This window comes from Anopheles coluzzii, chromosome 2, assembly GCF_943734685.1.
Source record: "Anopheles coluzzii chromosome 2, AcolN3, whole genome shotgun sequence".
NCBI classification, from domain to species: Eukaryota; Metazoa; Arthropoda; class Insecta; order Diptera; family Culicidae; genus Anopheles; species Anopheles coluzzii.
In genome coordinates, this window is record NC_064670.1 from 110,568,873 (window position 1) to 110,595,239 (window position 26,367).

The 26,367-nt window shown below is 47.3% G+C and overlaps 3 protein-coding genes across 8 annotated transcripts; 1 reads left to right on the forward strand and 2 right to left on the reverse strand.

The window, feature by feature from the left end:
- Positions 1 to 210: 210 nt before the first annotated feature.
- Positions 211 to 5,504, reverse strand: LOC120950247 (trafficking protein particle complex subunit 2-like protein). Of its 5 annotated transcripts, none has more exons than XM_040368133.2 (3): positions 5,332 to 5,486; positions 643 to 1,444; positions 211 to 575 (listed from the first exon to the last, which is right to left on the reverse strand). In XM_040368133.2, exons 2-3 carry the CDS (start codon positions 1,432 to 1,434, stop codon positions 405 to 407), a joined length of 963 nt encoding a protein of 320 aa, XP_040224067.1. In that variant the 5' UTR covers positions 1,435 to 1,444; positions 5,332 to 5,486; the 3' UTR covers positions 211 to 404. The 5 variants fall into 5 exon arrangements, with proteins under 5 accessions (XP_040224067.1, XP_040224071.2, XP_040224070.2 ...); XM_040368132.2 differs by lacking the exons at positions 211 to 575; positions 643 to 1,444 and adding exons at positions 2,371 to 3,044; positions 3,129 to 4,034 and having other exon boundaries at positions 5,332 to 5,504; XM_040368137.2 differs by lacking the exons at positions 211 to 575; positions 643 to 1,444 and adding an exon at positions 1,638 to 2,234 and having other exon boundaries at positions 5,332 to 5,487.
- A 238-nt stretch (positions 5,505 to 5,742) lies between these two features.
- On the reverse strand, positions 5,743 to 7,112 carry LOC120952342 (probable deoxyhypusine synthase). The gene is made up of 2 exons (XM_040371624.2): positions 6,757 to 7,112; positions 5,743 to 6,678 (listed from the first exon to the last, which is right to left on the reverse strand). Exons 1-2 carry the CDS (start codon positions 6,952 to 6,954, stop codon positions 5,776 to 5,778), a joined length of 1,101 nt encoding a protein of 366 aa, XP_040227558.2. The 5' UTR covers positions 6,955 to 7,112; the 3' UTR covers positions 5,743 to 5,775.
- Positions 7,113 to 7,389: 277 nt separating this feature from the next.
- Positions 7,390 to 23,976, forward strand: LOC120949771 (UDP-glucose 6-dehydrogenase). Of its 2 annotated transcripts, XM_040367273.2 has the most exons (4): positions 7,393 to 7,663; positions 13,412 to 14,202; positions 20,724 to 21,827; positions 21,996 to 23,976. In XM_040367273.2, the coding sequence occupies exons 2-4, from the start codon at positions 14,044 to 14,046 to the stop codon at positions 22,242 to 22,244; spliced, it is 1,512 nt and encodes a 503-aa protein (XP_040223207.2). In that variant the 5' UTR covers positions 7,393 to 7,663; positions 13,412 to 14,043; the 3' UTR covers positions 22,245 to 23,976. The 2 variants fall into 2 exon arrangements, with proteins under 2 accessions (XP_040223205.2, XP_040223207.2); XM_040367271.2 differs by having other exon boundaries at positions 7,390 to 7,663; positions 20,724 to 23,976.
- Positions 23,977 to 26,367: the final 2,391 nt, after the last annotated feature.

The window sequence follows — 26,367 nt, forward strand, 5'->3', positions numbered from 1 at the left end:
TAGATCTCAACCCTATTAACTGACCCTGGAACTTATCTCGATCTCGATCATGGTACATCAACTGATCTCAAACCTTTGTTGGTGTTGGAAATCTTTGAAAAATCGAACCAAATTTAAGAAACTGATCTCGATGCAGTCACGGTCGCTCAAGAACTCAAATCATCATCGATGATCACTATGATAATAATGAAAACAATACAAAATCCAAAATTGAGATAGAAGATTCATAGTGCATACGCTATGAAGCATTTATTAATGACTAACGTGCAAGAAAATGCAGCAGAACTCTGAGCAAACTTTCTGGCGAGAGTATTCTAATGATGGAGATAGCCAAATGGGTAACGAACGTTTTGTTTCCCACCACCTGATAGTGAGCTCCACAAAAAAAAAAATGGAACGCTTCCTTAAGCGTTCAGTGCTTTAACACTTTCGCGCCACAGCCGCTCGGACGTTTCCTCGTCAAACTTCATCTTGGATTTGGTTTGCTTGACGTTCGTGACGAAATACCCGGTAACTGGATTCTTTTCCTCCGTGTTCACGTTGTCCGTAGCGGCGTAAATGATGTTTTGAGCGCCCTGAAAAGCATGATTTCTCTTGCGTTACTCTCCCTCATAGATTGTATCTCTGTGCTTTTGCACTTACCTGACGCGCGGAGCGCAAAAACAGCAGCACGATCGGCGAGAACAGCACGTAATGGTACCACTTGGGATTGTAGCTGCGGAAAAAGTCCGTGTGGCACAGGCCCGGACACAGCACGTGCACGTTGTAGCCCTGCTTGTACAGCTCCCGGGCGTGGTAGAAGTTCATCAACTTCGAGTTGTTGTACAGACTGTTGGTCCGTTCTCCACGGGCACGATCCACCCACTTGCCGAGGTTGTCGAAATCGATCTTGGCGCGCTCATGCATCTTCGACGACACGATCACGATGCGGGCCGCATTCGCCCGTATGTTGTCCTTCAGCAGATCCACCAGCAGAAAGTGCCCGAGATGGTTCACGCCGTAGTGCACTTCGTAGTTTTCTTTCGTGAAGGTCGGTGTCTGCATCGCTAGGCCCGCGTTGTTGATGAGACAGTCGAAGGATGGGTAGCGGCTCTTGATCGCTTCGCTAAAATCGCGAACCGAAGCGAACGATGCCAGATCGAGCTCGATCGGTATCAGCTCCCCTTCGGGCGTGTGCTGCCGGATGCGACGGATTGCCTCACCGGCCCTTTCCATGCTGCGGCAGGCCATAATGACCGTGGCCTGGCGGGCGGCAAGGGCCCGGGCCGTCTCGTACCCGAGCCCCGTGTTGGCACCGGTTATGATGAACACTTTGCCGCGCAGCGGGGCATTGTTGCGTACCCAGCCCCATTGCAATTCCCGCAGCTTGCGGATCACGTACAGACTGGCGCCGACACCGACCGGCACGAGGAGGTAGAGCAGTGAGGCAGACATGTTGCGTTTCCTGTAGAAAAGGGGAGAAAGTACACGCGTGTTTACCAATTAGTAATCGAACAGTCTGTCTGCATGACGCGGTTACTGTTTGGATCTAGCACGCGCTCCGAGTCGTTTCCTTGGCGACACGGATTTCAATGTTCTCAGTGTGCCTGTCATCAACCAGTTGACAAATGAAGTTCACACGTGCTGGAAGGAAAAGCTCCTTTCGTACAGTAAGTTTATTATATTCCTTTCTACATTCTATACAGCCTACCGATAACGTCTCACAATTCAAACTCGCCCTCAATCAATGCTCCCTAACCAGTTGGAATGATGTCACCGTGTTGAGAAATACGGCCCCGTGTATGTTCACTAATGTCTACTTCGACTTTTTAGCTTCATCCTTGCGTTCGTCGCCTTCCTCCGTCGTGGGGTCGTGGTTGTTGTCGTCATCCTTCGCATCTTCATATCCACGCACGGCGTACAGGAAGATGATCACGTTCACCACCAGTACCGCCGCCACGACCGAGCCGCAGGTGTTGGCAAACCCGTCCACGTGCAGATAGTGCGTCAGGGCGTACCGCGTGCTGTAGAAGGCCGCAAAGGGTAGCGTAAACATGGCCACACTATACAGCAGCAGCCAGCCCAATGCGGACGATGATTCACTCTGCGTTGCCGGACTGTCGTCGTACGTCTGCCGGTCCGACGCTGCGCTCTGTTCCTTATCCATCGTTTGAGATTGATGTGTACGGGCTTGTTATCGATCAACACTACTACTGCTGGTCACCATTAGGACCCACCAAAAAAACACCGACCAGCTGCTGCAAGACGATATACGATTACATTTGGTGAGTGGTGAGGTGGTAACGACAAGGCAAAAGGTTAGCCCAAAATTATAAAAATTGCACACCCGGCTTGTACACCTTTGTGTGCGCGTGTGTTAAATCAGGTAAGTACATTCGAGCTGGTTATTATAATCTCTTTAAAAAGCCTCATAAAAAATACAACTAACTATAACCCCATAAACCGTAGAAAAAGATTCATCCTCCAGAAACCCTCATCCAATGTATGCCATTCCATCACCAAACCGTACACGGTTTTCCAGCAGTTCTCATAGCTGTGGGACACTTTATTGACTCCTTCTTGAATTGAACTTAATGTAATGGGAATTGGGCTCTATAACACGCTTGTTGGACAAATCCAATTGGAATTTCCAAGTATCCTGTAGGAGGTTGCCATAGAGTCTAATTTCCAACATATGAAGTTCACTTCCCATAAGAAAGAGTCAAGGAAAGAGTATCCCACAACTATGAGAACCCCTGGCAAACCCCTGTAAGGTACCAACAACAACCAACAATCCCAAACAGTCTTAATTATATCCTTCGCCACTAGGATCTGCGAGCGTCTCTGGTGCTTTCGGAGCTGGTCGAAACGCTTTGCTCGACCGACTTGGCGTCCGCGTCCGCAATCGCACGCACACTTGCGTCCCACAACCGGACGGACGTTTCCTCGTCGAAGTGAAACTTGGAGCGGCGCATTTTCACGTTCGAGATGAAGTAGCCCGTCACCGGGTTACGGTCCGGCGTGGTCACACTTTCCGTTGCTGCGTATATTATATTCTGCGCCCCCTGCAGAAGAGAGAGGGAGAGGCGCTTCGATTAGCTCTCGCCCGGATGACACGCTGGGGCTCTCCGTCCCCCTCGTCCGCGTACCTGTTCACCGGACCGTAGCATCAGCCAGACGATGGGCGAAAACACCAGATAGTGGTACCACTTCGGCTCGTAGTGGCGGAAAAAGTCCGTATGGCACAGGCCCGGACACAGCACGTGCACGTTGTAGCCGCGCTTGTACAGCTCCCGGGCGTAGTAGAAGTTCATCAGCTTCGAGTTGTTGTACAGCCGGTTCAGCCGGCTGCCGTACTCAACCCATCGGCCCAGCTGCTCGAAATCGATCTCCGCCTCGATCTCGTGCATGCGCGATGACACAACGACCACACGCGTCCGCTGCTCGAGCAGCCGCTCCCTCAGCAGCTCCACCAGCAGAAACTGACCGAGATGGTTCACCCCGAAATGGACCTCGTAGTGTTCGCGCGTAAACTCGGGCGTCCTTACCGCCAGCCCGGCATTGTTCACCAGACAGTACAGCTGCGGCACGGTGCGCACCAGCTCCCGGGCAAAGCTGCGTATCGAACGGAACGAGGCCAGATCCAGCTCCATCGGTATTAGCGCACCGGGCGCAACGGCACCCAGCTCGGTATGGATTTTGCCGATCGCTTCGTTCGCCTTGGCCAGGTTGCGGCACGCCATCACGACCGTCGCCTGGCGGCGGACGAGCGCTTTGGTCGTTTCGTACCCGAGACCCGTGTTGGCACCGGTGATGACGAACGTTTTGCCGCGCAGGGAAAAGTTGGACCTTACCCAGCCCCACTTGCGCAGCTTGTACAGTCGCAGCAGCACGATCGAACCGAGCAGACCGGTGGCGGCCCCGGCTCCCGCCACCGAGAGCGTCACTTCCGATGGGATGAATGGCATTACTGGATGGAGGTTGGAGGGAGGTGAATATTGTTTTCCTTCTTCGCAGCTCGGCGAAGCGAGCGGAGGACGGGGAAGAGGGCGCAGCTAAAGTTGGAAAGTGTGGAAAATCACATGTTTGGTTCCTGTAGCGCGTGACTGTTTCGTATGAAATTCGCAATTTGAGCACATTTTAGATCCTTTTTTTAACTTCTTTAGAGAGATGTTAGTTTAACGTTGTTTTATGCATTGTCTGCTTCTCACGCTTCCACACAATTGCCGTTCCCACACACACACACACTCGCTTCATCTTTACTCACTAATATACATTAGCCGCATTTATTAGCATTAAGCTTACGCTAGTACAAACATTTGCATTGAACAAATTAATACATTTCCCGCTTCCTCGCGCTCAGTTGGCACTGATGATGCCCCGTACCGCCCGGTCAAAGCTGGCGGACGTGAGCGGATCGCCGGGCGTGTAGAACGGATCGCAGACGGCATCCGTGTAGAGGTTGTGCAGGTTGCGGAACATGGCCCGCACCTCGTTCTCCCGGTACGAGGACGTGCTGGTCGCGTCGATCACGATCAGAAACTTGATCTTGGTGTTCGTGACGTAGCCATAGATCTTGTACTGCTCGGTCGAGATGAGCGAACCGAGGTACAGCTCGCGACCGTCGGCCGCCGCCTTCTGGTTGGTGGCGCACCGTTCATCGATCACATCGAGCGAAGCGTGGACCTGGTACTGCAGCGCGATCTCCTTATCCACGTTCGCGGTCGCGATGTACAGTGGCGCATTGTCCTTGCCGATGATCGCCACACAGGCACACATCTGTGCCGCACGGTGGGTATTTGCGCGATGGGCGGAAGCGGAGAGAGCCGAAAAAAAAGAACGTATTTCCATCATAGTAAAATTTGAGAGTGTTTGTGTGTGGTTTTACAAGGAACGGCACAGTGGGTAACATAGAAAACAGGGAAAAGCGACAGTAAAAAAGGGCAAGGCAATAGAAAACATACATCTGCAGCAGCTCACGGACGGGGTGCAGCTTTCAACGCAACAATTTCACAACACATTTGGGCCGAGAAGTGGGAGGAGGAAGGTGGCAGGCCTTCTCATGCATGGTTGCTTTCGTCTACGTGGTGCATACACTCCCCGTCCGCCCATCGGGATGGATTATGCACGAATGCATTATCACGGAAACACGGTCCCCGGTGCGCTAACACTCCTCCTACCGTTTGTGTTTTAGTTTTCAGACCGTGCAGCCTAAAATTATTAGCTTAAAGGGTCAACAAACCGTAGAGCGACGCACCCATTCGAGGGTGATTGCAAGAAGAACGGACAAACGGTAACGAACCAACCCTCTAGCAAACTTAGACTCTAATTAAAACTATTCACCAAACTTACCTTAAAAGTGTTGTAGAGGAATGATTAAAAAGTCGGACAGATTTTTCTCGTTAAATGCGTAAAAATAATGCACCTTAATTTCGTCGCGTCTGTTTGCTATTGTTTGTGCACTCTTTCCGTGGAAGTCACGCACCTTTGTTTACGGCCAGGAGCCGCTGTCAAACTTCGGCCCTTTCTCGCGGCGAGCATCGTTCGGCTCTCATTTGAAGGCTCCCGGTGAAAATGCTCAGCCAATCGTTCGATTTGAATTTTGGTCGGTAGAAATGGAATGAAATTTCTGCAAAAAAGGCAATTATTCGTGCTGGAAGACTTTTCTGTGTCCTGTGTTACGTTAAAAATCATAATATCTTTTGTTTGTACGAATTTTGAGACAGATTGCTTATAATTTGGAAGCAAAGACGATATTAAACGCTCTTTGTAATTGCAACGATTCAACCAGCTGTTTCATGTGGAAACGTTTGTTTTATTTTCCCGATAATGATCTTTCACGAACGTTTCCCCGACCAGTATCGGAAACACCAAACTAGCCTCCGCATATACCTTGACCGGCGTTGCATCCTTCTTAATTTTGCCCCACGAAACGGCTTCATCCGGACGCGCACCACTATCGCTCCCGTCGTACTCGGACGCCGTGTTAACAAACACCGAAAAGTCCGCTCCGTTGCGCATCAGATTTGCGTTGCAGATATGGTGCTTGATCACGCCACCGCCAACGATAATAATGCCCGACTGGACCGCCTTGACAGCCATCGTGTTCAAGCGCCGCAAATCCGACACAATGTCCACTACCAGGCCCGGATTGCGGAACGAGTGGAAGTACATCATGTCGCCCAGGCTGCCGTCGGTCAGGGCAGGGCTGAACACGGGAATCCGATGCTTTGCCGCCCAGTAGTAGATCGACGATTCGTCGTTAATTTTCTCCCCCAACCGGGCGATCACCCTCGACGGTGTCCACAGTGTGCCCTTGCTCTTCTGCTCTGCCAGCATTTCATCCAGAATCGGTATGACCCAGTTCTCGAACTTGCAGTAGTTTTCGTTCGGGACGAGCAGGTTGCCGATCCGATTGATGCCCCGTTCGCGCAGCTCCCGGCCGGCCAGCTCGAACGACCCGAGGTACGTTGGGGCGAGACATTTGATTAGATCTTCCTCCACGCCGCCGGCCGTCGTTACTATGCAGTCCACCATACGGTGCTGCACTAGAAAGCGAATCGTTTCCCGCACCCCGGCCGACACCATGTTCGAGGTGTAGCCGAGGAAAATGGTACAGCTGTTTTTCCGCTTGATAAATTCATCCTCTTCGTACTGGTCCAGTTTATCCTCCGCGAGTGGTACACGACGAGCTGCTATCTACAAAAAAGAAAACGGAAAATAAAAGTAAACAAATCAAGAAGCAAAACGTTTCGTAAGATACAGGAAGAACCTTACCATCTTGTTCACTTCTTCGATCGCTTTGCCAAGATTTGTCGCCTGAAAGCCGCTGTGCGCGTACGAGCTGAACAGCTTCTCGTAGCTGTAGCCTTCGTTCCAATCGTAGCCACGGATTTGTGGCGTGTTTTCCGGCAGCTTGGAGCTTTCCTGCAGGACCGCCTCTTTGGCAACGGTCGGCTCTTTGCTTTGGTCCATTTGTGCGATTGTTAGGTTGTATTTTACAACAAACTAAAACACGACTAGTACCCAAACTGCGAACACATGTGCTTTTGCAATCGATTTGTTTACATTTTTTATGCCCCCGCACCGGTGCCGCATCGGACCAAACGTCAAACTAGGAATGGGAAAAAACAAACAAATCAATGCTTTGATTCCGTTTCATTCCAATGGCAATTTGTGTGGAAATTTTTATCGTCTCTCCCTTTATATGAAAACCCACTCGAAATCAATTTGCGTAACCATTTTCATACAACTTTTTGGAGAAACAGCAACACCAAACTTTGCCAGCTGTCAAGCACAGCTGACAAACGTCAGTTTGCGAAACGTCAACCGCGTACACGACGCACACACGCAACCGCAAAAAAAGAGGAGGATGAAGAAACAATTGTGGTCAGTTTCGCTCTCGCTCTCGCTCTCTCTCTCTCACTATTGCTCAGTCTAAACAAACGCGGCCCGTTCTGCGGTTCTTGTGCGGGTTTTCGAGGTTTCATTCGCAAGTATCATCGCGAGTTTCGGTTCGGTTCGGTTCGGTTTTTGTAGGTGTTCTGCCGCGGTCTTGGCCGCCTATTTACGGTGGTGGGTAGTGGGTAGCAAAAGTGTAGTGATAGTGTTTGCCTCCAAAAGTAGAGTATAATGCCCCAGTTGATGGTTTGATGCAGTAACATCCCTTCTTGCAGCCAGAAAGGTAAACAATAAAAGAAGGGGCGCGTGACTGTGAAAATGGAAGCCCCTGCGCGGCTGGGGAGGGGATTCACCTCGCGAGATGAATTGTCGACTTCTTTGCGCGATTCGTGTTCGTTAGAGCCAGCAGAAGCGGAAGATAATTGGAAAGAAGATGAAAGCCCCCACACCCCCGGTTGCTTTGGAATCTCAGCAAACACGATCCGCACACAGCTACACGGCCCTCGCTTGCCTCCGGTTGCCATGGCTAGTTTTTTGTGGTGATAGTGATAGCTAGTTTGTTGGTAAATGCAGTGGCAGTGTAGAGTAAATTGCTGATAAACGATGCCTAGCATCGAGAGAAGGGGCGAAAAGGGGTGCGCGTGGTACAGGAAATTGAAAAACGGAACTATCCGCCACTCTTCGCCGCACGGCAAGCTGCATCCAAAGCGTGCGATGATGCATTCACCAGCACCCATTGCACCCTGCAGGTTCCACGCGTTGGGACTGCAGTACGGCTGACCGATGCACTAGTACATGCACACCGACACCGAAGTGCCACGAGCAATTGACGGTCATTCGGTGTGGGACAAGGCCACTCCAATGCACGCAGCCTGGGGGACGCCGGCGGGAAGGGTGACTACACCCCCGAAAATACCGAACGACCAGTCGGAGGGTTGCGCGTCGCTTATAATACATATACCACCCTCTCTGGAAGGGGGGGGGGGGGGGAGTAGACAATTGACCCTTCCCTCCCTACCGCACTACCCCGGACCAGTACGGGTGGCACGATTTCGTTTCGAGAAGGTCGCATTGAAACACCAATCGGGACCGGGGGGGGGGGGGGGGTTGGCTGGACAAACGGATGCATCGGCGGGGGCGGTCCGGGGGTAGCGACACAAGCATTGGACATGCAATAGCGGCAGTACATAGGGACTTTAACGCCCTCCTCACTAGTGATGGGAAAAATGAAGTTTTCCTCGGAATCGATTCCGGCTAGCTCCAAAGTTTTCTGGAATCGATTCCGGATAGTAGTTCCGGATTCGGAATCAGTTACTGGAAACGATTCCAGAATCGGCTCCAGGTTCGAAATCGTCTCCGGAATTAGTTCTGGAATCGGAATCAGCACCGGATTTAGCTCCGGAATCATAATCGGTTCCGGAATCGGCACCGGAATTGCTTCCGGAGTCGGCTCCAGAATCGGAATCGGTATCGCAATTTGTTCCAGAATCGACACCAGAATTGACTCCGGAATCATAATCGGTTCCAGAATCGGAATCGTTTCCGGAATCGAAATCAGCTCTGGAATTAGAATTGGCCCAGAAATCAGAATCAGCTTCGAAATCGGAGTCAATTTCGGCATCTCCATAAGAAGAGACGTTTGGGTCCAATGATGCTACGTATTGATAGCCGCAAAGAATGAAAATTTAACTGTAAACGATCCATTCTCATGCTGATTCCTTCTTATTTCAATTCAAAAACTGATACTCATTCCCGCTTATTCTAATTCTGGAGTCAATATTGATTCTGTTACCGGAACAAAATGCGATTCGCAGGTCGATTCCATTTCCGCAGCAGATTCTGATTCCGGAACCTATTCCGATTCCAGAATCAATTCCGGAATCGGCTCCGGAATCGGCTCCGGAATCGGCACCGGAATCAGAATCGTTTCCAGTATTAATTCCGAACACGGAATCGGAATCGGGTAGGTCCGATTCCGAGCTCCCACCTCTACTCCTCACACTCCCCCAGAGTGGGGTGGAAGCAAAAGAATCATAAAGCTTTGGGAACGGGTTTCTGCGTTTTGTGTCATTTTTCTGCTGCTGCTGCTGCTCTGCGGGAATTGCAAAACACCGAGAACCGAGCCCCCGTTTGCCTCTCGGTGCGCGTAGTTCCAATCAAAAGCGTCCGATCGATCGGTACTACGACGGTGGCTGTGGTGGTGGTAGTGGTGGTGGTAGTAGTCATCCACCTTATTAGTTACCCCTTTTTTTCTCTCCCTAGCCCTTCTTTGCCGCACCGAAACCCACCGACTTCTAAACCGGACGGCATGTGGGGATAGGTGTTCTTGAACTGGTGGCCTTGAGAAACGGCGCACGGGCGCCGTTCTAACCGTTGCAATAACTCTTCTTCCGCTTTGGGAAGGGAGCGGATGGGGGTATGGTCTCTTCTGCCTCCCTGCACGACCACAAGTGGAGCTGAAATTGTGATGTGATTTCAAATGTATTGGGATTCGATCCTTGAACCATCACACACACACACACACACACACACACACACACACACACACAAGCTTCTGTCCTTGGATTGGTTTACATTTTTCCCAAAGCTTAACGCATCGCAACATGCCCGTGTTTGCTTGTTTGTTTGATGATGAGCCAACGGAAAGGGGGGGGGGGGGGGGGGAGGGCGACTGGGGCCAACATAACTGCACGACGCCGCACCGCAACATAACTTATTTCCTGTACGTTTTCATTCATTGGCGTTTCGGTTTAAACGTTCCGTTGCGTGTGGGGCGCGTTGATTGGAATTGTTGTTCTCACTCTCTCTCTCACTCTCTCTCCGAACTGGCCCAGACGGTCGGACGGATGGTAAAGGTCAATCTTGTTAATTGTTTTATGTAAAGCTTTGTATAGCACCGTATTTCATCGTACCTGCTGCTCATATTACAAGCGGTGTGCAATGAGCCGGCACCATAACACAGCCCATTACGATTATGTCACGCAAAAAGAAAAAAGACAGATAAAATCGCCCCCAAAATGCCTAAAAAAGATTTGGCTCAAATAATTCGCGAAATGGCGCGAAAAACCCTCACACCACATGGTCTGTGTTGTGCCCGGCCCGTTACACATTTACTACCGAGCTTTAATTAAAGCGACAACCACCCGGGGGTTGCAAAAGCTTTTCACCCTTCCTCACGCACCCTTCCCATTTCTAGCAGCGATTTGGGGTGGATGGGGGGGGGGGGGCACCTCTTCCGCACCATGATATGTTTGTTTGAAACTTACGCAATCGGTAAAACACAATAATAATTCACCCGTCCGTCCGTGCTATCTTTCAAAACTGACCACTCCTAAGCTTCACATCTTCAACGTGTGAATTATGGATGAATGTGCTCGCTGTGTGTGTGTGTGTGCGTGTGTCACTCCCGTCCCCCCCCCAAAAAATGCTGCAATGTTCAATTTGCGGCAATTAAAACCAGAGGCATTGGGGAGTAGTGGCCCAAACGCCCAAACCAGCGATCATATCGGTTGACCGGACGGTTGGTTGTGTAGGATGTGATATCGATTCGGGTGAAGCTACCTGAACTATTCGGTCTGCGCACTACATAAGCGCTGAGTCAACGACACCTATCTCGTGATGCCTGGTGATTGGGCTTTAAACAGGGGTCGGCAAACTTTTTAATGTAATGGGTCGGATTGAAGAATCAATAACAGTATTAACTGTTGATTTTTTCATGCAAATTAAGCAATGATCTATTTAGTATTTATGTATTATTTTAAGAATAGCTGAAAGCGTACTTTGTCGTAAATTCCACCGTATACAATACATCAACGTCAGTTCGGGAATTGGCAATAATATTATGTTTAGACCTAGATCCTAGAACAATCATTGCATAAGCCGTTGAAAAGGCAATTAAACTCTTACCATAATGTTCAACTTGCAAATCAATTGTTGGAGGGAAAACGTGAGTTTGTTTCCAAACATTTGCTTTGACTTAACCAACATCAACCAGTATGTGATGTAAAAGTGTACTGGGAGACTATTGAAAAAAAAAAATCCTCAATATAGTCGATGAAACATTTCATAAGGCTCTTTGAGTGGTAAAGTATAATGTTGGCCTCATCTAGCCAATTGTCATTAATTTCCAAGGACGTGTTGTAACGTGTACAGCTTCAAAAGCATCCAGCTAAACGAGCATTTGATAAACATGTGTCAAAGTATTTCAGTTTGGTCGAAAACAGCTTTATTGGACTATAAAGAAGACTTCGTTATGTATCTTTAAAAGATGAAAAAAGAAACATTTACAGTAGAACGTCGATTATCCGGGAGCGGATTAACCGGCGGGCGGCTTAACCGTGCGCATAAATGTGACAGCTGTTCAAACGTACAGGGAACATTTGCTGCGATAGTCAAGTGGGCAACCAATTTTTTGTGCAGCTCTGTAGTGTCTAGTGGTGTTTTCGAAATTTATTTTTGTTCATGAACAGTGGTTAAACCTATAGTTATTGATTAAAATAATATTCTACTAACGATTTATTGCTTGATTCAAGGTGAATTAATCATAAAACTAGTGGATTTTTAAATTTTTATATGAATTTGACATTTCTTGGACCATTATCCGTGCAAATGGATTAGCCGGCAACCGCCCGGTCCCGAGCTACCCGGATAATCGACGTTCCACTGTATATTAAAAGTCAATTCTTGACAGTGAATCTTTGAAAAGGTGTACAAAAAACAACACGATGTGTGGAGCAAAAAAGTTGTTTAATTGTGCTGTTTATGAGTATTGAGGTTTAAGATACAATTTTCAATGAAATGAGACGAATGCTCATTTAACAACCTAATTTAATTAAATAATGTTTTGGTATAAATGTATGTTCCCATTGGTGGTTCAAAACGTTGAACCCAAGTCACGATAATATTCCCATTTGACATTTGTTCTAAATTGTTATTTCATGGATGCTCGCTCGACTCGAGTGCTCGAAAAGTCTGAAATTATTAATTTACATGTGATCTGCTATGTTGAAAGCGCCAAGAGTTTGTGTGTGTGTGCTTAGATTAGTATTTTTTCTTATTTTGTCAACAAAACCAGAAGATAGCAACAGAAAAGTTGCATCACAGTCAATTTTGTAGGGCTTTTTTTTTTAAATCCCTTAAACTTGTGCAATTCAAGAGATATATCTCGAATACTCGATAATCCGTGCTCGAAAATGTCAATTGAGTTGTCTCTCTCGAGGGGCAGACATATTTAACTCGCGGGCCCGACGTTGCCGACCCCTGGAGTAGAGGGATGCAGGATAAAAGACTCGTAAGAAAAACACATTTATTGGGGAACGTTCATCATCGTTCCGCGCAAGACGACGACACGCACGTTGGGCACGTATCGTGTGGTTCCTCCCCCCTCTGTCTCTCTCTCTCGCATCTTCTCTCTAACTTTCTATTTACCTGCAAAGTTTTATGAGCTGAAAACGTCCCCCGCCCCCCAGGCGGTCGCACACGTACCACATGGCACGAGAGATGCACGTACGTATTCACCAGAAGGGAAGGTTAAAGGCGGCTCCTCGCTCCAAACCTCTAAACGCATTGCATAATGGCCAAAGTTTCGATTCGGTGGAAGGTAAACACTACGAAATTTACTAATGACACACACACACACCCGAAACGGAAGAAGGTCACCAAGAAAAGGGTTTTTTTTTGCTGTGAGTGTGTTTGATTTTCGGACAAAAAGGATTCCCAGTCGAGAAAGGAAGGGAAGGTTCGTGTTCCCTTTTCTTAAAAATTAGCTTCAACGATTGATGACTGTTTGGGTAGAGGAAGAAAATCACACTTAACACAATCTGTGAAGCCTTTGGAGAGAATGGAAACCGATGTAGTTTTACAACGACGCCGTATAAGATAATAAAACGTTATGCTGTTGTGATCTCTTTACGACTGACCCTCCCGAATGCGCGAAGGATGAGCTTGCGTTTACCTTTTTCTCTCTATTTCAGCGTTCTCTTTTCATTTCGTTCGTTAATATTGCTCTCTTTTTGTTTTTGCTTACTTCCAGATCAGCCCCTCGCAGAAAGCCGTCGATCCTCGCTCCCCACTTGATCGTTGTGCACGTCGCAGCAGCAGCAGCAGCAGCAGCCCGAGCGACAGTGGGGAATAGTCGCGCACCCGCCGGACGCGCACGCCTGTCGACATCAGCCCCAGCGGCAACGGACGGCAGCATCGTCGTCATCGTCAGTAACATCATCAGCAGCGTCGGCATCAGTCGTGGACAGGCATTCGGGTTGATTGGATGCGCGAACCTGCGTGGATATTGTCGACTATACGCCACAGAACGCAGCAGTTTTGATCCGTCCGCGACCGAGTAGCCATTTACCCCCAGGCCTGTGATTGAACGAGACGCTAAACCACCAATCGCGACGAGATTGTACAGTGTGTCTGCTAGCCAGCATATCGAGCGTGTTTGCGCGCGCGAGAGACGAGGTGTGCGTATCATCAATCGCTCGCCACGTGGCCCTTGTTTGGGAGGAGCGTTTTTGTGTGGTCCTTTGCTGGTCCGGTGGCAATAGTGGCACTGCTAGTGGGCAAAACAGTGATTCAAAACAAAAACACATATCCTCTAATCGATCGTTAGTGCTTTGGTGGTGTGATTAAGTGTGTGCCAAAGAACAGAAGGCGGAAGCAGGCACGATGGTAATTTCCAAAATTTGCTGCATCGGCGCTGGTTACGTTGGCGGGCCGACGTGCAGCGTGATGGCGCTCAAGTGCCCCGACATCCAGATCACGGTCGTCGACCGTAGCACCGAGCGGATAGCCCAGTGGAACTCGGACAAGCTGCCAATTTACGAGGTAAGCCACAGGATGGCGCAAATACGGCCGATATGCGGGGATTGGGCCGTTGCGACACTACACACATCCGTCAAGGTGGTCAATTCCAAGGTTGATAAACGCCACCCCAAATGCTTGCAAGGGGCGTGCTCCAAGGATGGGCGAAGGAGGAAACTCCCCTCTCATTTCCATAAGTTGGTTAAGGTCGGTGGCCATGCCTTTGAACGTGCCGAGCGCGCACGGTATGGTCTGCGAATTTGGACACAAAAATATTCAAACGATTCAGCAGAAAAATCAATCCAACCCCAGAAGATCAACCGGTAAAGCGCGTCGTCGTAGTGGAGAAACGTGTGTAAAGCCGATCGTCACGCGATCAGCTTAGTACAAGATGGAGGGGGGTAGGCGAAAAGAAAACATAACGGGACGGATGTGGCATAATACGTAATTTATGCGCTTATGCGAACTTCGTTTTTTGTTTATGGTGTGTGGGCAATTTGTGTGTTTCGGCAAGCGAATGAATGGCGCAGCCGATTAGAAATTTAATCTGTGTTTGATAAAAGGCCTAGGGCAGGGCAAGGCTTGGTTGGTTGGCTCGGTGGCAAATTTCATCAACACGGTGTTAGAGAATGGGATGTTGGGTGCGATGCAAACGCGTGTATTTTGTTTGATAAGATGGTTTAAACGGGGGAAGTTTGGAGTATTAATAGAGCTGTATTTGCGAGGCGGCTGTAACTCCGGATAAGTAAATATTTGCCTGCCCCTGGCATAGATGACACAATTATGGCAAATCTCCCCAAAAAGAAGGTAAAAGAACCAGAAAGATCGAGTTGTCTGTCTGTGGTCTTCCTTTGCCATGAAATGTGTTGCCTTTTTCTTGATGTGTGTGTGATGTGATTCCTACGTTTCGATTCAGTTCGCTTCCTGCCATCCTTCTCAGAATTTTGCGCATATATGCAGGTTTTGAGATGAGCGCCACACTGATCGTACCGCCGCTGTACAAGCAAATCAAAACTGTAAATCTTGGCCACTTTATTTTTTGGTCCAAAACTGTTGTCGGTTTAATTTGGCCTTCCAAAGCAAGCAGCAACTTTTGAAACACACAGATCTTATCGCTTTCTGTGCTTATGCTGTGTGGCCTTGTGCAAGAACAGCCGGGATATGATGATAGTGCACGACGTCCGGGGTCTTTGACGATAGTGGGATATAGCAAATGGTATTACAGCTTGAAAGCATTCAGTGAGTATGCGTTTCCACTTTGTTTTTCGCTTATTAGTTTTATCTCGTACAAACGATAAACCCTTTTTGGAGTAGTTAAAAAGAGTTGACATTTTTATGCCATTGCTTTGTGAAATGGCCTTGGTTTTCCATTGTTATCCGGAAATATTAAACATTATGTGTGGCGCTTTTGCTTGTTTCCGTTTGGAACATCAATACAGAGTCAGCTGAGGAAACTTAAATACTCCTATTAACTAGTCAAATGTGCGCTCGTCCTGTGGTACAGTTGTGAAGTCGTACGACCTAGAAAATCAAGGATCCGTCGTCATGGGTTCAAATCGCGAATGGGATCGGAAGAAGTATGTCTTATTCATCATAATAATACCTCATATGATGCGGTGATGGGAAAGAAGGAAAAAGAGTTATGATAGTTTTACCCCCCCCCCCCCCTCTTCATAAGTCAATTGGGCTTTTAGAAGCCCGCACGGTCCTTGACCTACTTTTACTATGTTTCGTTCTCTAAATGACATTGACGATGAAAGAATCGGTTCTCTACATGTCATTCACTCATCTATTTCAATGTATGAGTCAAGTCTTGATTATCGCAATTATTAGGTGAAAAACGTCTTCCCTGTTCAATTAAATCAATAAATTAAAGCAGGACAAGTCTTCGTAAAACTCTGATGCTCTGTCTAAAACAGTCAGGAAGTAGAAGTCAGGAGTAGTCATTGATCTCTTTACAATGTTTTAAAATGTTGCAACAATTTCATACGTGTAGAATAAACTAACAAATGAGCATGATTTATGTAACAGTCATTTATACTCTGTCATCTCATTTAAGACCACTCCAACAAATGCAGAGTTCCGTGCTTGCACAAACTTGCATACATTCCGACAAGAAGTTTAAAGCATGAGCATGAGTCTGTCTTTAACTCTTTAACTTTAAATTCTTTATGCTGTGGAATGGCATGTCCTTAGACATGATTTAAAGTACCCCTCTTCTATCCCTCCTCTTCATATCCCTGTTCACTAGTGCGCGCACATTTGTTTTGCGCCATTCTTCAACTGCATCACTTCACACATCTGTCTCCTCCAAGCACCAGTTGTCACTGGTCGCCAATCCAGTTTGTGCATTCCATTTGCTTTACAAAGCTCCAAAGCCAGCATTGCGAGTCAAAACGGAAAACGCAACAAAACCACGCCAAACCCATTCATCATCTTGCAATTAGTGGTTGCTGCAAAGTTACTTTGCACCACATCTTCTGCTTTGTTTCCATTCCATTCGCGGCGCACGAGGCACGAAACCGGATGGAATCGGATTTCAATTATGTTGCTGTTGTACGTTAAAAAGACAAATTATGTCCTAGCCATCCAGTGTCAGTGGGGTCAAACATGCGTTGACAGGGGGATAAGGCGTTTAATGAAAATCATCAGATAAGCGCAACATGAACACATTAACCTTATTACTCAAAATGAACTTCCAAAATTGCTTTCATGTTTAATTGCTGGGTCACTATTAATAGACCAGTCATTACCGTCATCCAAAATCCCAAACAGCGGCAATGGCCAGCGGCAACTGGAGACCCACTTTTCCCTGCTCAGAACTGTGACTCCAGGAGGGGCGAGGAGCGTCTATTCAAACAATAACATAAAACAAAACTCTCAGACCCTGAAAGTGTACACACTTCAGATTGCCCAGTTCGCAGTTGGAAAGGCCAACGGTGTAGTGTGTGTGTTTCATAATTTTGAAGCCCTTCTTCGTTCGTTCCCGTCCAACACGCTATCTCTGGTCCATTTGGTCCCGTTTGGTCCAATGCCCAGCGGCCAAAGGAAGACAACATTTTTTGGAACTGGACCGGATGGGATGGAAACTAAAGTGAGACAACAACAACAAAAGTAGTGGTATGCGCATCACTCCTAAACGTTTAGCTCTTGTGGCTTGTGGCCGGTGACGTTACATCACCCGGCTACAGCCCTGCGGCTGTAACACGACTATAGTGCTGTGCCGCCGGCGGAAACGTGTTTATCTTACTGCTGGATGATGAGATTTTTGAATGCTATTCTCGATGCAGCACTTCAGGGAGGGCCTTGTTACGTTGCACGATCTAACGACTGGTTACGATCTTCGAGATCGTTGATTTTGCATACCGTCTTTTGGTTTCGGTTATAAGCCAGCTTCAGAACTGTTCCAGTAAGCGAAAGAAAGTGCGAAAGCCGTGTACGCTGTATGTAAACCTGTTAATTTGGCCTCATCTAGATCTTTGCATGTGCTGAATATCAAGTAGCGCGATCAACGATCTTGCATTCTTCAAGCATTATTGCCTTACGCGCTCACTTCGATTGCGATCATCGTGACGATCATTAGTAATTCATGGCGTGTGAATGTGTGTGTTAAGGATTTCACACGTCTTCTTTACACCGGTATGTATGGGTTGATCGTTGCTAATGTTTAAGAAAACGACGTCATGAACCCCGAGACACGTCACCGGGCTATTATGTACGATCGACCTTACAACGCAGCGGGAAGGAATGAATCATTTCGAGTGGAGCTTTGTTCCGGTGCTTGTGTATGGCCAAGGGATGAAGTGTTGTACGACTGCACTCAAGATAAGCATCAAGAAGGTGTACCATGAAGTTGTTAGGGCAACACAGGTTATTAATTAATGGCACTTTTTTGCGCTATGGATCTATGAAACATAAAGATGCACACTTCAACCCTTAGATAGGTAAATGTACAATCAATCATCATACTCATGAGACTATTGAAATAGACAATCAATATGAGAATATTGTAGACATAGCATCATAACTGAGGCATGAGCACGTACAGATTTTACTTGGCCTCGAAACCCAAACACATTTTGCAGTCACTCCGTGTGACTCCGTAACTCGTGCAGTGGTTTCACAAACCTATCTTTAGCATCTTTGGTAGTTATTTAGGTTCTCCAATAGTTGCTCATATAAGATCGCTTGGGTTCAGTCAAGATCTCTGGATATCTGGTTACCATACTAAGAATTTATTACGTTTATCCAGATTATCCATGAATCATTGTGACAAGTAAAGCTTCTTCTCTATTCGGCGTAAACGGCTTACGCGGACATGCTCGACCAGTACAGGCTTTTGAGTCTTTATTCAGTACCACCTATACCCGGCTAGTCAGTCTTTGCTACGGGGTGACGGTCCATTCTAGGCTTGAACCCACGACGGGCATGTTTTTAAGTCGTAAGAGGTGACGATTGTACCACGGGACAGCCAAGTAAAGCACGGTATCTGTATTTTGGATATGTATCTGGTACACCCTAATACTCTTCGTCCAAAATGTCGCTGCCGTATCGGGTTTTCCAGAATTAGTTATTTTTTTGAAGATCTATGTCATGACACTGATATAGGTTAGAGATTTTGATATTGATATGAAGCATTTCTAACGAAATTGTTGTCACAATTTGCTCGTTAAAATGCCACTAGTTAAAATGGCCCGGTTACAGGGCTACGCAACGTTAATTGAGCGGTATATAAGAACATTACATCATTCAATCATTTCGTTTTTGGATCCTTTGTAAACAAATTTTGTTCTTTGCTTATATTATTTTCTTCTATTTAATATACTACAAATTAAATTATGGGTGGTGTACCTGTTGGAATAAATATTTTTTTTTATCCAAATTCACACTGTTTGCGATAAATTTGCTTTACCTTTTGGATCATATGTTCCAGGTAATATCAAGTCCCGTGGTATCTTGGCATACGCCTTATCGAAACCCGGGAATATCATATGCCGTACGGAAATACGGAGCAGAAATTTTGCGAACTCTTTCGGCTCTTCAGCATCTTGCACAGTCTGGGCTGTCTGCATACGCATGTTTTCCCGCACACGCAATACCCTAAATTTTCCCAACAGCATGTTAAGTCGGATGCACTGCTGCAGGAACTGGTCATTAATATCACGCGGGATGATTGGCAGTATCCTTCGGAAATCACCAAATAGTAGAAGCACCTTATTACCGAACGTTTGGCGATTACCCATAACATCCTGCAGGACGCGATCCAAGGCGCGAGCTTCTAGAGCATAGCGGCTGCTCATGGATGTCTCGTTCCATACTATCCGTGATGCCTGTTTCATCAATTCAGCCTGTGCTAACTGTACACGGATGTTATAGGAACTGTTCCAGCATCCAGCAAGTTCGCGTGTACGCAAAAATATTTTCGAGCAGAAACGGGTTCACAGTGCCACCAGGACCATCAAGGAAAAATATTTGTCTAGTATGTGTCTCCTCTCGGATTGATTGTTTTGTCAACCCGTAGCTGTCCACTGCTGCGGTAATTATATCTTACACCGTTTGTAGTTCGTTGATCAATCGGTTCACGTTTACTACAATAATATGTTGTCCAGCACATCGAAAGCAAAAGAGTGCTTCGCGTTCACCAGGGAAAATATTTCTGCAGCGGATATGGCGCATTGTAGCAGGTCGGGCTGTATCTGCTCAAAGTTGGCTAAATGCGGCATACTCGGAAACATCGTCAGCGCCTTCGGCGGCGTCTTTTCGCACAGGTACTGATTAATAAATCGTAGCGCTTTGAGGTTCTCGACAGCTTGCTGCAGTCAATTCTATTTGGAGTCTTCGACGGTGTACTGATCCTGATTTGTCGGTCTCCAAAGTGGTTCACGTCCACGTCCTACAATAACCAAGGATTCTGGGACATTCCCTTCGACAATTTTTTTCGCGTCGTGTATTTGCGGCCTTACACAACTTCATATACGTATGTTTGTTTATGGTTTGTTGTTTTTCGTCCAACGCCTACATCGATGAATCGCTATGTCGGTACAAAGTGTGCAAGAAAACCAACACGCTACAGAAATCATCCAAGCTATCCGCCCCTAACATCAACTCACTAACCAACATCGTCTCACTATAGAGTGAAAAAGTAACGCTCTATAGTGAGAGATTGAAAATGAGAACCTTTTTGTAAAATTTGTTATAGGATTCGTTATCAGTCTTCACGTGTCTAGTCTTTAATAACTGGAACCTAGAAAAGCATTTGGTTTGTCATATCCCAAGTTCAGCATTTCATTCGAGAGAACAATCAATGATTGCCTCTGTCTACACCAGGTCCTACATGCTTGATATCTAATTGCTTGTTCCAAAGCTATCAAACAAGACATATTCTGAAAAATCACGACCTAAGCCACATTGAATACCAGACTCTTACTTGGGGCCTTCCTAAATCCCTCACGGCATTGACTATCTGTGACTAATTCTAAGCACCACAAGCTATATAAACCCCAATTTTTAACATCTCCCATTTTAATTTCCTCCTCCACCACCAGCCCGGCCTCGACGAAGTGGTCCGCCAGTGCCGCAACCGCAACCTGTTCTTCTCCACCGACATCGAGAAAGCGATCCAGGAAGCGGAGCTGATCTTCATCTCCGTCAACACGCCCACAAAAACGTACGGCAATGGGAGGGGCCGTGCGGCTGACCTGAAGTACGTCGAGGGTTGCGCCCGCATGATCGCCGAGATGTCGCAGAACAGCAAGATCGTGGTGGAGAAAAGCACGGTCCCGGTGCGGGCAGCCGAAAGCATCATGCACATCCTGAAGGCCAACCACAAACCGGGCGTCAAGTATGACATCCTCTCGAATCCGGAGTTTCTCGCGGAAGGTACCGCGGTCGAGGATCTGCTCAAGCCCGACCGGGTGCTGATCGGGGGCGAGCAGACACCCGAGGGTCAGGCTGCGATCGAGAAGCTGTGCTGGGTGTACGAGCACTGGATCCCGAAGAAGAACATCATCACCACCAACACGTGGAGCTCGGAGCTGTCCAAGCTGGCGGCGAACGCGTTCCTCGCGCAGCGCATCTCCTCCATCAATTCGCTGTCGGCGGTGTGCGAGGCGACCGGGGCGGACGTGTCGGAAGTTGCCCGTGCCGTCGGGCTGGACAGTCGCATTGGGCCGAAGTTCCTGCAGGCATCGGTCGGGTTCGGGGGCAGCTGCTTCCAGAAGGACATCCTGAACCTGGTGTACATCTGCGAGGGCCTGAATCTGCCCGAGGTGGCCGCCTACTGGCAGCAGGTGATCGACATGAACGACTACCAGAAGACGCGCTTCTCGCAAAAGATCATCGAGTGCCTGTTCAACACGGTCACCGACAAGCGCATCTCGATACTGGGCTTCGCGTTCAAGAAGAACACGGGCGATACGCGCGAAACGCCCGCGATCGCCGTCTGCCGGACGCTGCTGGACGAGGGCGCCCAGCTAAACATCTACGATCCGAAGGTGGAACCGGAGCAGATCCTGGCCGACCTGACCCACCCGAAGGTGACGGAGAGCCCGGAGCACGTGAAACGCGCAGTGCAGATCTTCGCCGACCCGTACGATGCGGTCCGGGGCACGCACGCCCTCGTCGTGTGCACCGAATGGGATGAGTTTGTCGTATGTCATCATTGTCGCCGGCACGCCGCGTCGAAACCGACGGATCACCACAACCCAAACCACCACCACAACCTTCCGCCCCACCATCCTTCGTCGAACCACGAACCACGGTGCCCGGTCGTTTCTAATTCTGTACCCTTTGCTGTCCCTTTTGCTTTCTTCCCGCAGAGTCTCAACTACGAGCGCATCTACGCGTCGATGATGAAGCCGGCGTACATCTTCGACGGGCGCAAGATACTGCCGCACGAGCGGCTGCAGAAGATCGGGTTCCACGTGCAAACGATCGGCAAGCGGTTGCTGCAACGGTCGCACCAGCAGCAGCAGCAGGATCCATCCGTCCGGCCGTACCCGAGCCATCAGACGAACGGGCACGGTCCGCTGCCGGCGAACGGGGACGGCCCGAGCGCGCAGGCCTAGTAGCTCTGCTGCCTCGTAGATAGTAGAAGTAGTAGTAGTAGCAGCAGTAGTCGCAGTAGTATTAGTAGTGGCAGCTGTGGCACCTGTGCCGCTAGTGATATCGCTTCGCCCGACGCCGAAACCGTGCCGGAGCAGCAGCAATACCGTCGCATAGCGTTCGATGCCGCCGCTGGCTGGTGGCAATGCTTTCTACGCATGGACTGTACCGGAACGACGGCGAAACCACCAGGAGCAGCAGCAGGAGGAGCAGCAACACTGGGGACTGGGGGCAGGGTGGAAGGCCCTGCGTCCCGGTTAGAGCATCGGCGCCGTTCGACACCACCGCCAGCACCGCCACCGACACCGCACCGCTTCCAGATCGGGTGCCGCATCGTGCGTACCGTGCGCACGAGCGTTCAGAGCGACGCCATCCTTGGTGGCGTAACGAGCACGGTGGAAAGCTTGCTCGGGCAGCGGCCGCGGAGCCGCACGCGCAGCACGCCCGGTGGAAGTGTGTCCGGGGACGACAACATTACGATACCACCGGAGGATAGAAAGTATTACTACTGACATACACACCGGAGTCGGACCGCTTCTATATCGCTACACTACTGCTGTGGCTTACTCTGCCACTCGTTCAGCAATATGCTCCCCTCATCTTGCTTGCGCTTCCTAACCTTTTGCTAAGGGGGGGGGGGGGGGCTTTATCAATTTCGGATGAACCCGGGGCCGTGCTGTTCTTAGGCTAGGGATTATGCTGTGACACCAAGGGCGTGGCGTGGAGTACGGCTAATCGAAACGAATCTATACTCAAAGGTAGTGCTATCGTATGATAAACCCCATTTCCTAACTCAACGCTATGATGGCTAACTTCCTTCCGCTGCCCATTGTATGTATCCTTCCATCCCTTAACCATCCTTTGCGATCTTTGCTTCTACTGTAGACCATTTATATATGCCCATGTATGTTAGATGCAGCCAAGCGAGAGAACCTCACCTACATGTTGATTGCGTTTTTGTAAGTACGCCTCTAAAACCAGTAAGAAAGGTCACTCTAACGCAATAGAGAGAAAGAGAAGAAGAGAGAGAGAGAGAGAAAGTTAGGAGCTTTTTGCTGTAGTATTTTTGCATTTTTGTCTTATTTTTGTATGAAATATCCCATCTATAGAGTTATATTTGCTAAGAACAAGTAGTATTTTTCTAATAAGACGTTAAGACACACAAACACACAGTGCACGATACGACAGGACAGAGGAGACTTAGTAGCACCACTGCACCATCAACTACACCCCCGCCACAACGCATCGCGGTTCCTTTGTTGGACTATTTGAATTTGAAGTAAATCGAACAAAAAAAGGACACAACAAATAGTGCAATAACGCCCTAAAAGTGTGAATGTGTTGTTGTCAAGAATGTTTTGTAAAGCAAAAAACAAAAATGCCCCATGTGCTTTTTTCCTTGTTCATCACGATTGAACGGAACAAAAGTAACTTACACGCGCGCACTGTGCACCGGTAGGGCACACCATTTGAACCATCGAACAAAGCGCCACGGCAGAACGAGAGAGGTTAAAACGAATCAAAAACTTCACACTTATTAGGTAGTACTCAAACGGAATTTACGAATTACGAACGAGGAGAGACGCAAAAAAAAACGGAAGGTACACATCACACTCTGTGTAAGAATTGTACGGATGGTACGTAATATTAAACAAAAAACACGAACAAAACATTTAATAAAACGAAGACAACAAATTGGTGCACTTGGCGTGAAACATGCATTGAGAAAACACATGTTCGGTAGATTGAAAGTGTATAAATTTCCCCTAAAAAGGGGGTTGGTCGTAACATGAATACAGGCGGTCCCCGAGATACACGGTACCTCTTATACGCGGATTCGGAGATACGCGGTTTTCTAAATTTGACAGTTCTTTGAGCAAATTGTACTGATTTGACACATCCATTGTGAAATACCAAATAATTTCCGTACTGATCGAATGTAAAATACCATTTAAAAGGGTTTAAAACTGTTCAATTCATTAGAAACATATCAAATAATTAATTTGGTAGCTAAAACCACCCCCTACCTCCAAATTTGCACGAAAATTAGTGATATTTTGGCTGGAAATCACGAGATTCGACTTACGCGGAAATTCGAGATACGCGGTATTTTGCGGCCGTTTTCGGTCCCCAATAACCGTGTATCTCGGGGACCGCCTGTATAAATACAGGCGGTCCCCGAGATACACGGTACCTCTTATACGCGGATTCGGAGATACGCGGTTTTCTAAATTTGACAGTTCTTTGAGCAAATTGTACTGATTTGACACATCCATTGTGAAATACCAAATAATTTCCGTACTGATCGAATGTAAAATACCATTTAAAAGGGTTTAAAACTGTTCAATTCATTAGAAACATATCAAATAATTAATTTGGTAGCTAAAACCACCCCCTACCTCCAAATTTGCACGAAAATTAGTGATATTTTGGCTGGAAATCACGAGATTCGACTTACGCGGAAATTCGAGATACGCGGTATTTTGCGGCCGTTTTCGGTCCCCAATAACCGTGTATCTCGGGGACCGCCTGTATTTGAAGTTCTGGTTTATTCTGTCAACAAATAATTTAATGTCATGTTTAGTGCATCAAACGAAAAATTTAAGGCCGAAAATACACGGACCGGAATTCCGCGGCCGCGGAATTCCGCTTGCTGAAAAATGTATGGATATGACAGTTCGGAAAAGTAGCCGTTGACATTTTTTATATGGGTTTGACAGCAGGCGGAATTCCGCGGCCGCGAAATTCCGGTCCGTGTATTTTCGGCCTAAAACATAAACTCATGAAGCGAAAGGCCACGGGAGTGACAAAATGCTGACAAATTTTTCAAAATGTGAGCTTTTGTCACTTTTTTGAGCTTTTGTCAAAATTTTGTGACCTTTAGCAGCCAGGAAAAAAAGTTGACAAAAGTTGACAAAATTTGACGTTCGTGAAAAAGCGTAAACAAACAGCTATTTGGCGCAGTTGTGACCCATTGTTATGATAATAATGCTAAAATGCATGATTCTAATTGATTTATGTACCTAGTTAGTGCTTCTTAAACAAAATATCGATGATATTCAGATGTTGGAGCTTTTTGTCGCTCTTGTGTATGTTTTTGGTGCGGCCACGAGAAAAGCTCTTTTTTGCAGTTGACAAGCAATTTTGACAAAGTTGAAAATTTTTTCAACATTTTTTCAGCTCCGTGGCCACGCGCTAATGTATTCTACCAATGGATAAACATGATATCCACCCAAGCGCCTCAAATGCTTTTGAACGTCTCCTAAACGGGCTTTAAACTTGGCTCAAAATTTCAGTCTAAACGGTATCCTAAACGACTCAGTTTAGCAGACGGTAAACGACTGGCGCATTCTATTTGAGGCATTTTTGGGAATCGCCACCGGGATGGCGCCACCAGCTTTTTGCTATTTTTAGAATGCATAAGGTCGTTTGCCGTCTGCTAAACGAAGTCTTTCTATATTCCGTTTAGGTAGAGAACTTGAGTCGTTTAAAACCCGTTTAGTGGTTGTTTAGTGGATTTGTGCTACTTGGGTATATCGCAAAACGACTTTCCACTATCGTTCAGTTTTCAATTCTTGATGAGTGCGTTAAGACATCGAATAGGTACGATTCTGTTTAACAATTTTCTTTCTTGCAATAATATACAGTGGAGCGCCGTTTATCCGGGTACCTTTTATCCGGCTTTCCGTTTATCCGTGCTGTTGAGAAATGACAGTTTAATACAAAAGTGACATTGCGTTATGAGGAGGATATTTGAAAAAGCGGTTATAAGAGCACATTGTCATAACAAAAGCACTATTATGCATGGCAAGTTTTAAATATTCTCCTAAGAAAAACATGAAGTTAGTAAAAACTGGGTTATTTTTATCAAAAAATAAGAAAAATTTCCAAAACATAACCAGGAATTGGTGATAAAATATATCATTTGACTCATTATCCGTGTTATTCGCTTATCCGGGCGAGGTCAAGTCCCGAGAAGCCAGGATAAACGGCGCTCCACTGTATTCCTTTTTTCCTTGCACTTCCCGTATGCTTCCCATGATTACATAAAGTCAAAAGCAGTAAGGCGATTTCAATTTTGATTTA

Coding starts and splice junctions, on each gene's coding strand:
- LOC120950247 (XM_040368132.2), bottom strand. CDS start 3,947: ATGCCATTCATCCCATCGGAAGTGACGCTCTCGGTGGCGGGAGCCGGG. Junction 3,045..3,128: donor TGCTACGGTCCGGTGAACAG/GTACGCGGACGA, acceptor TCTCTTCTGCAG/GGGGCGCAGAATATAATATA.
- LOC120949771 (XM_040367271.2), top strand. CDS start 14,044: ATGGTAATTTCCAAAATTTGCTGCATCGGCGCTGGTTACGTTGGCGGG. Junction 14,203..20,723: donor ACAAGCTGCCAATTTACGAG/GTAAGCCACAGG, acceptor CTCCACCACCAG/CCCGGCCTCGACGAAGTGGT.
- LOC120952342 (XM_040371624.2), bottom strand. CDS start 6,954: ATGGACCAAAGCAAAGAGCCGACCGTTGCCAAAGAGGCGGTCCTGCAG. Junction 6,679..6,756: donor TCGAAGAAGTGAACAAGATG/GTAAGGTTCTTC, acceptor TCTTTTTTGTAG/ATAGCAGCTCGTCGTGTACC.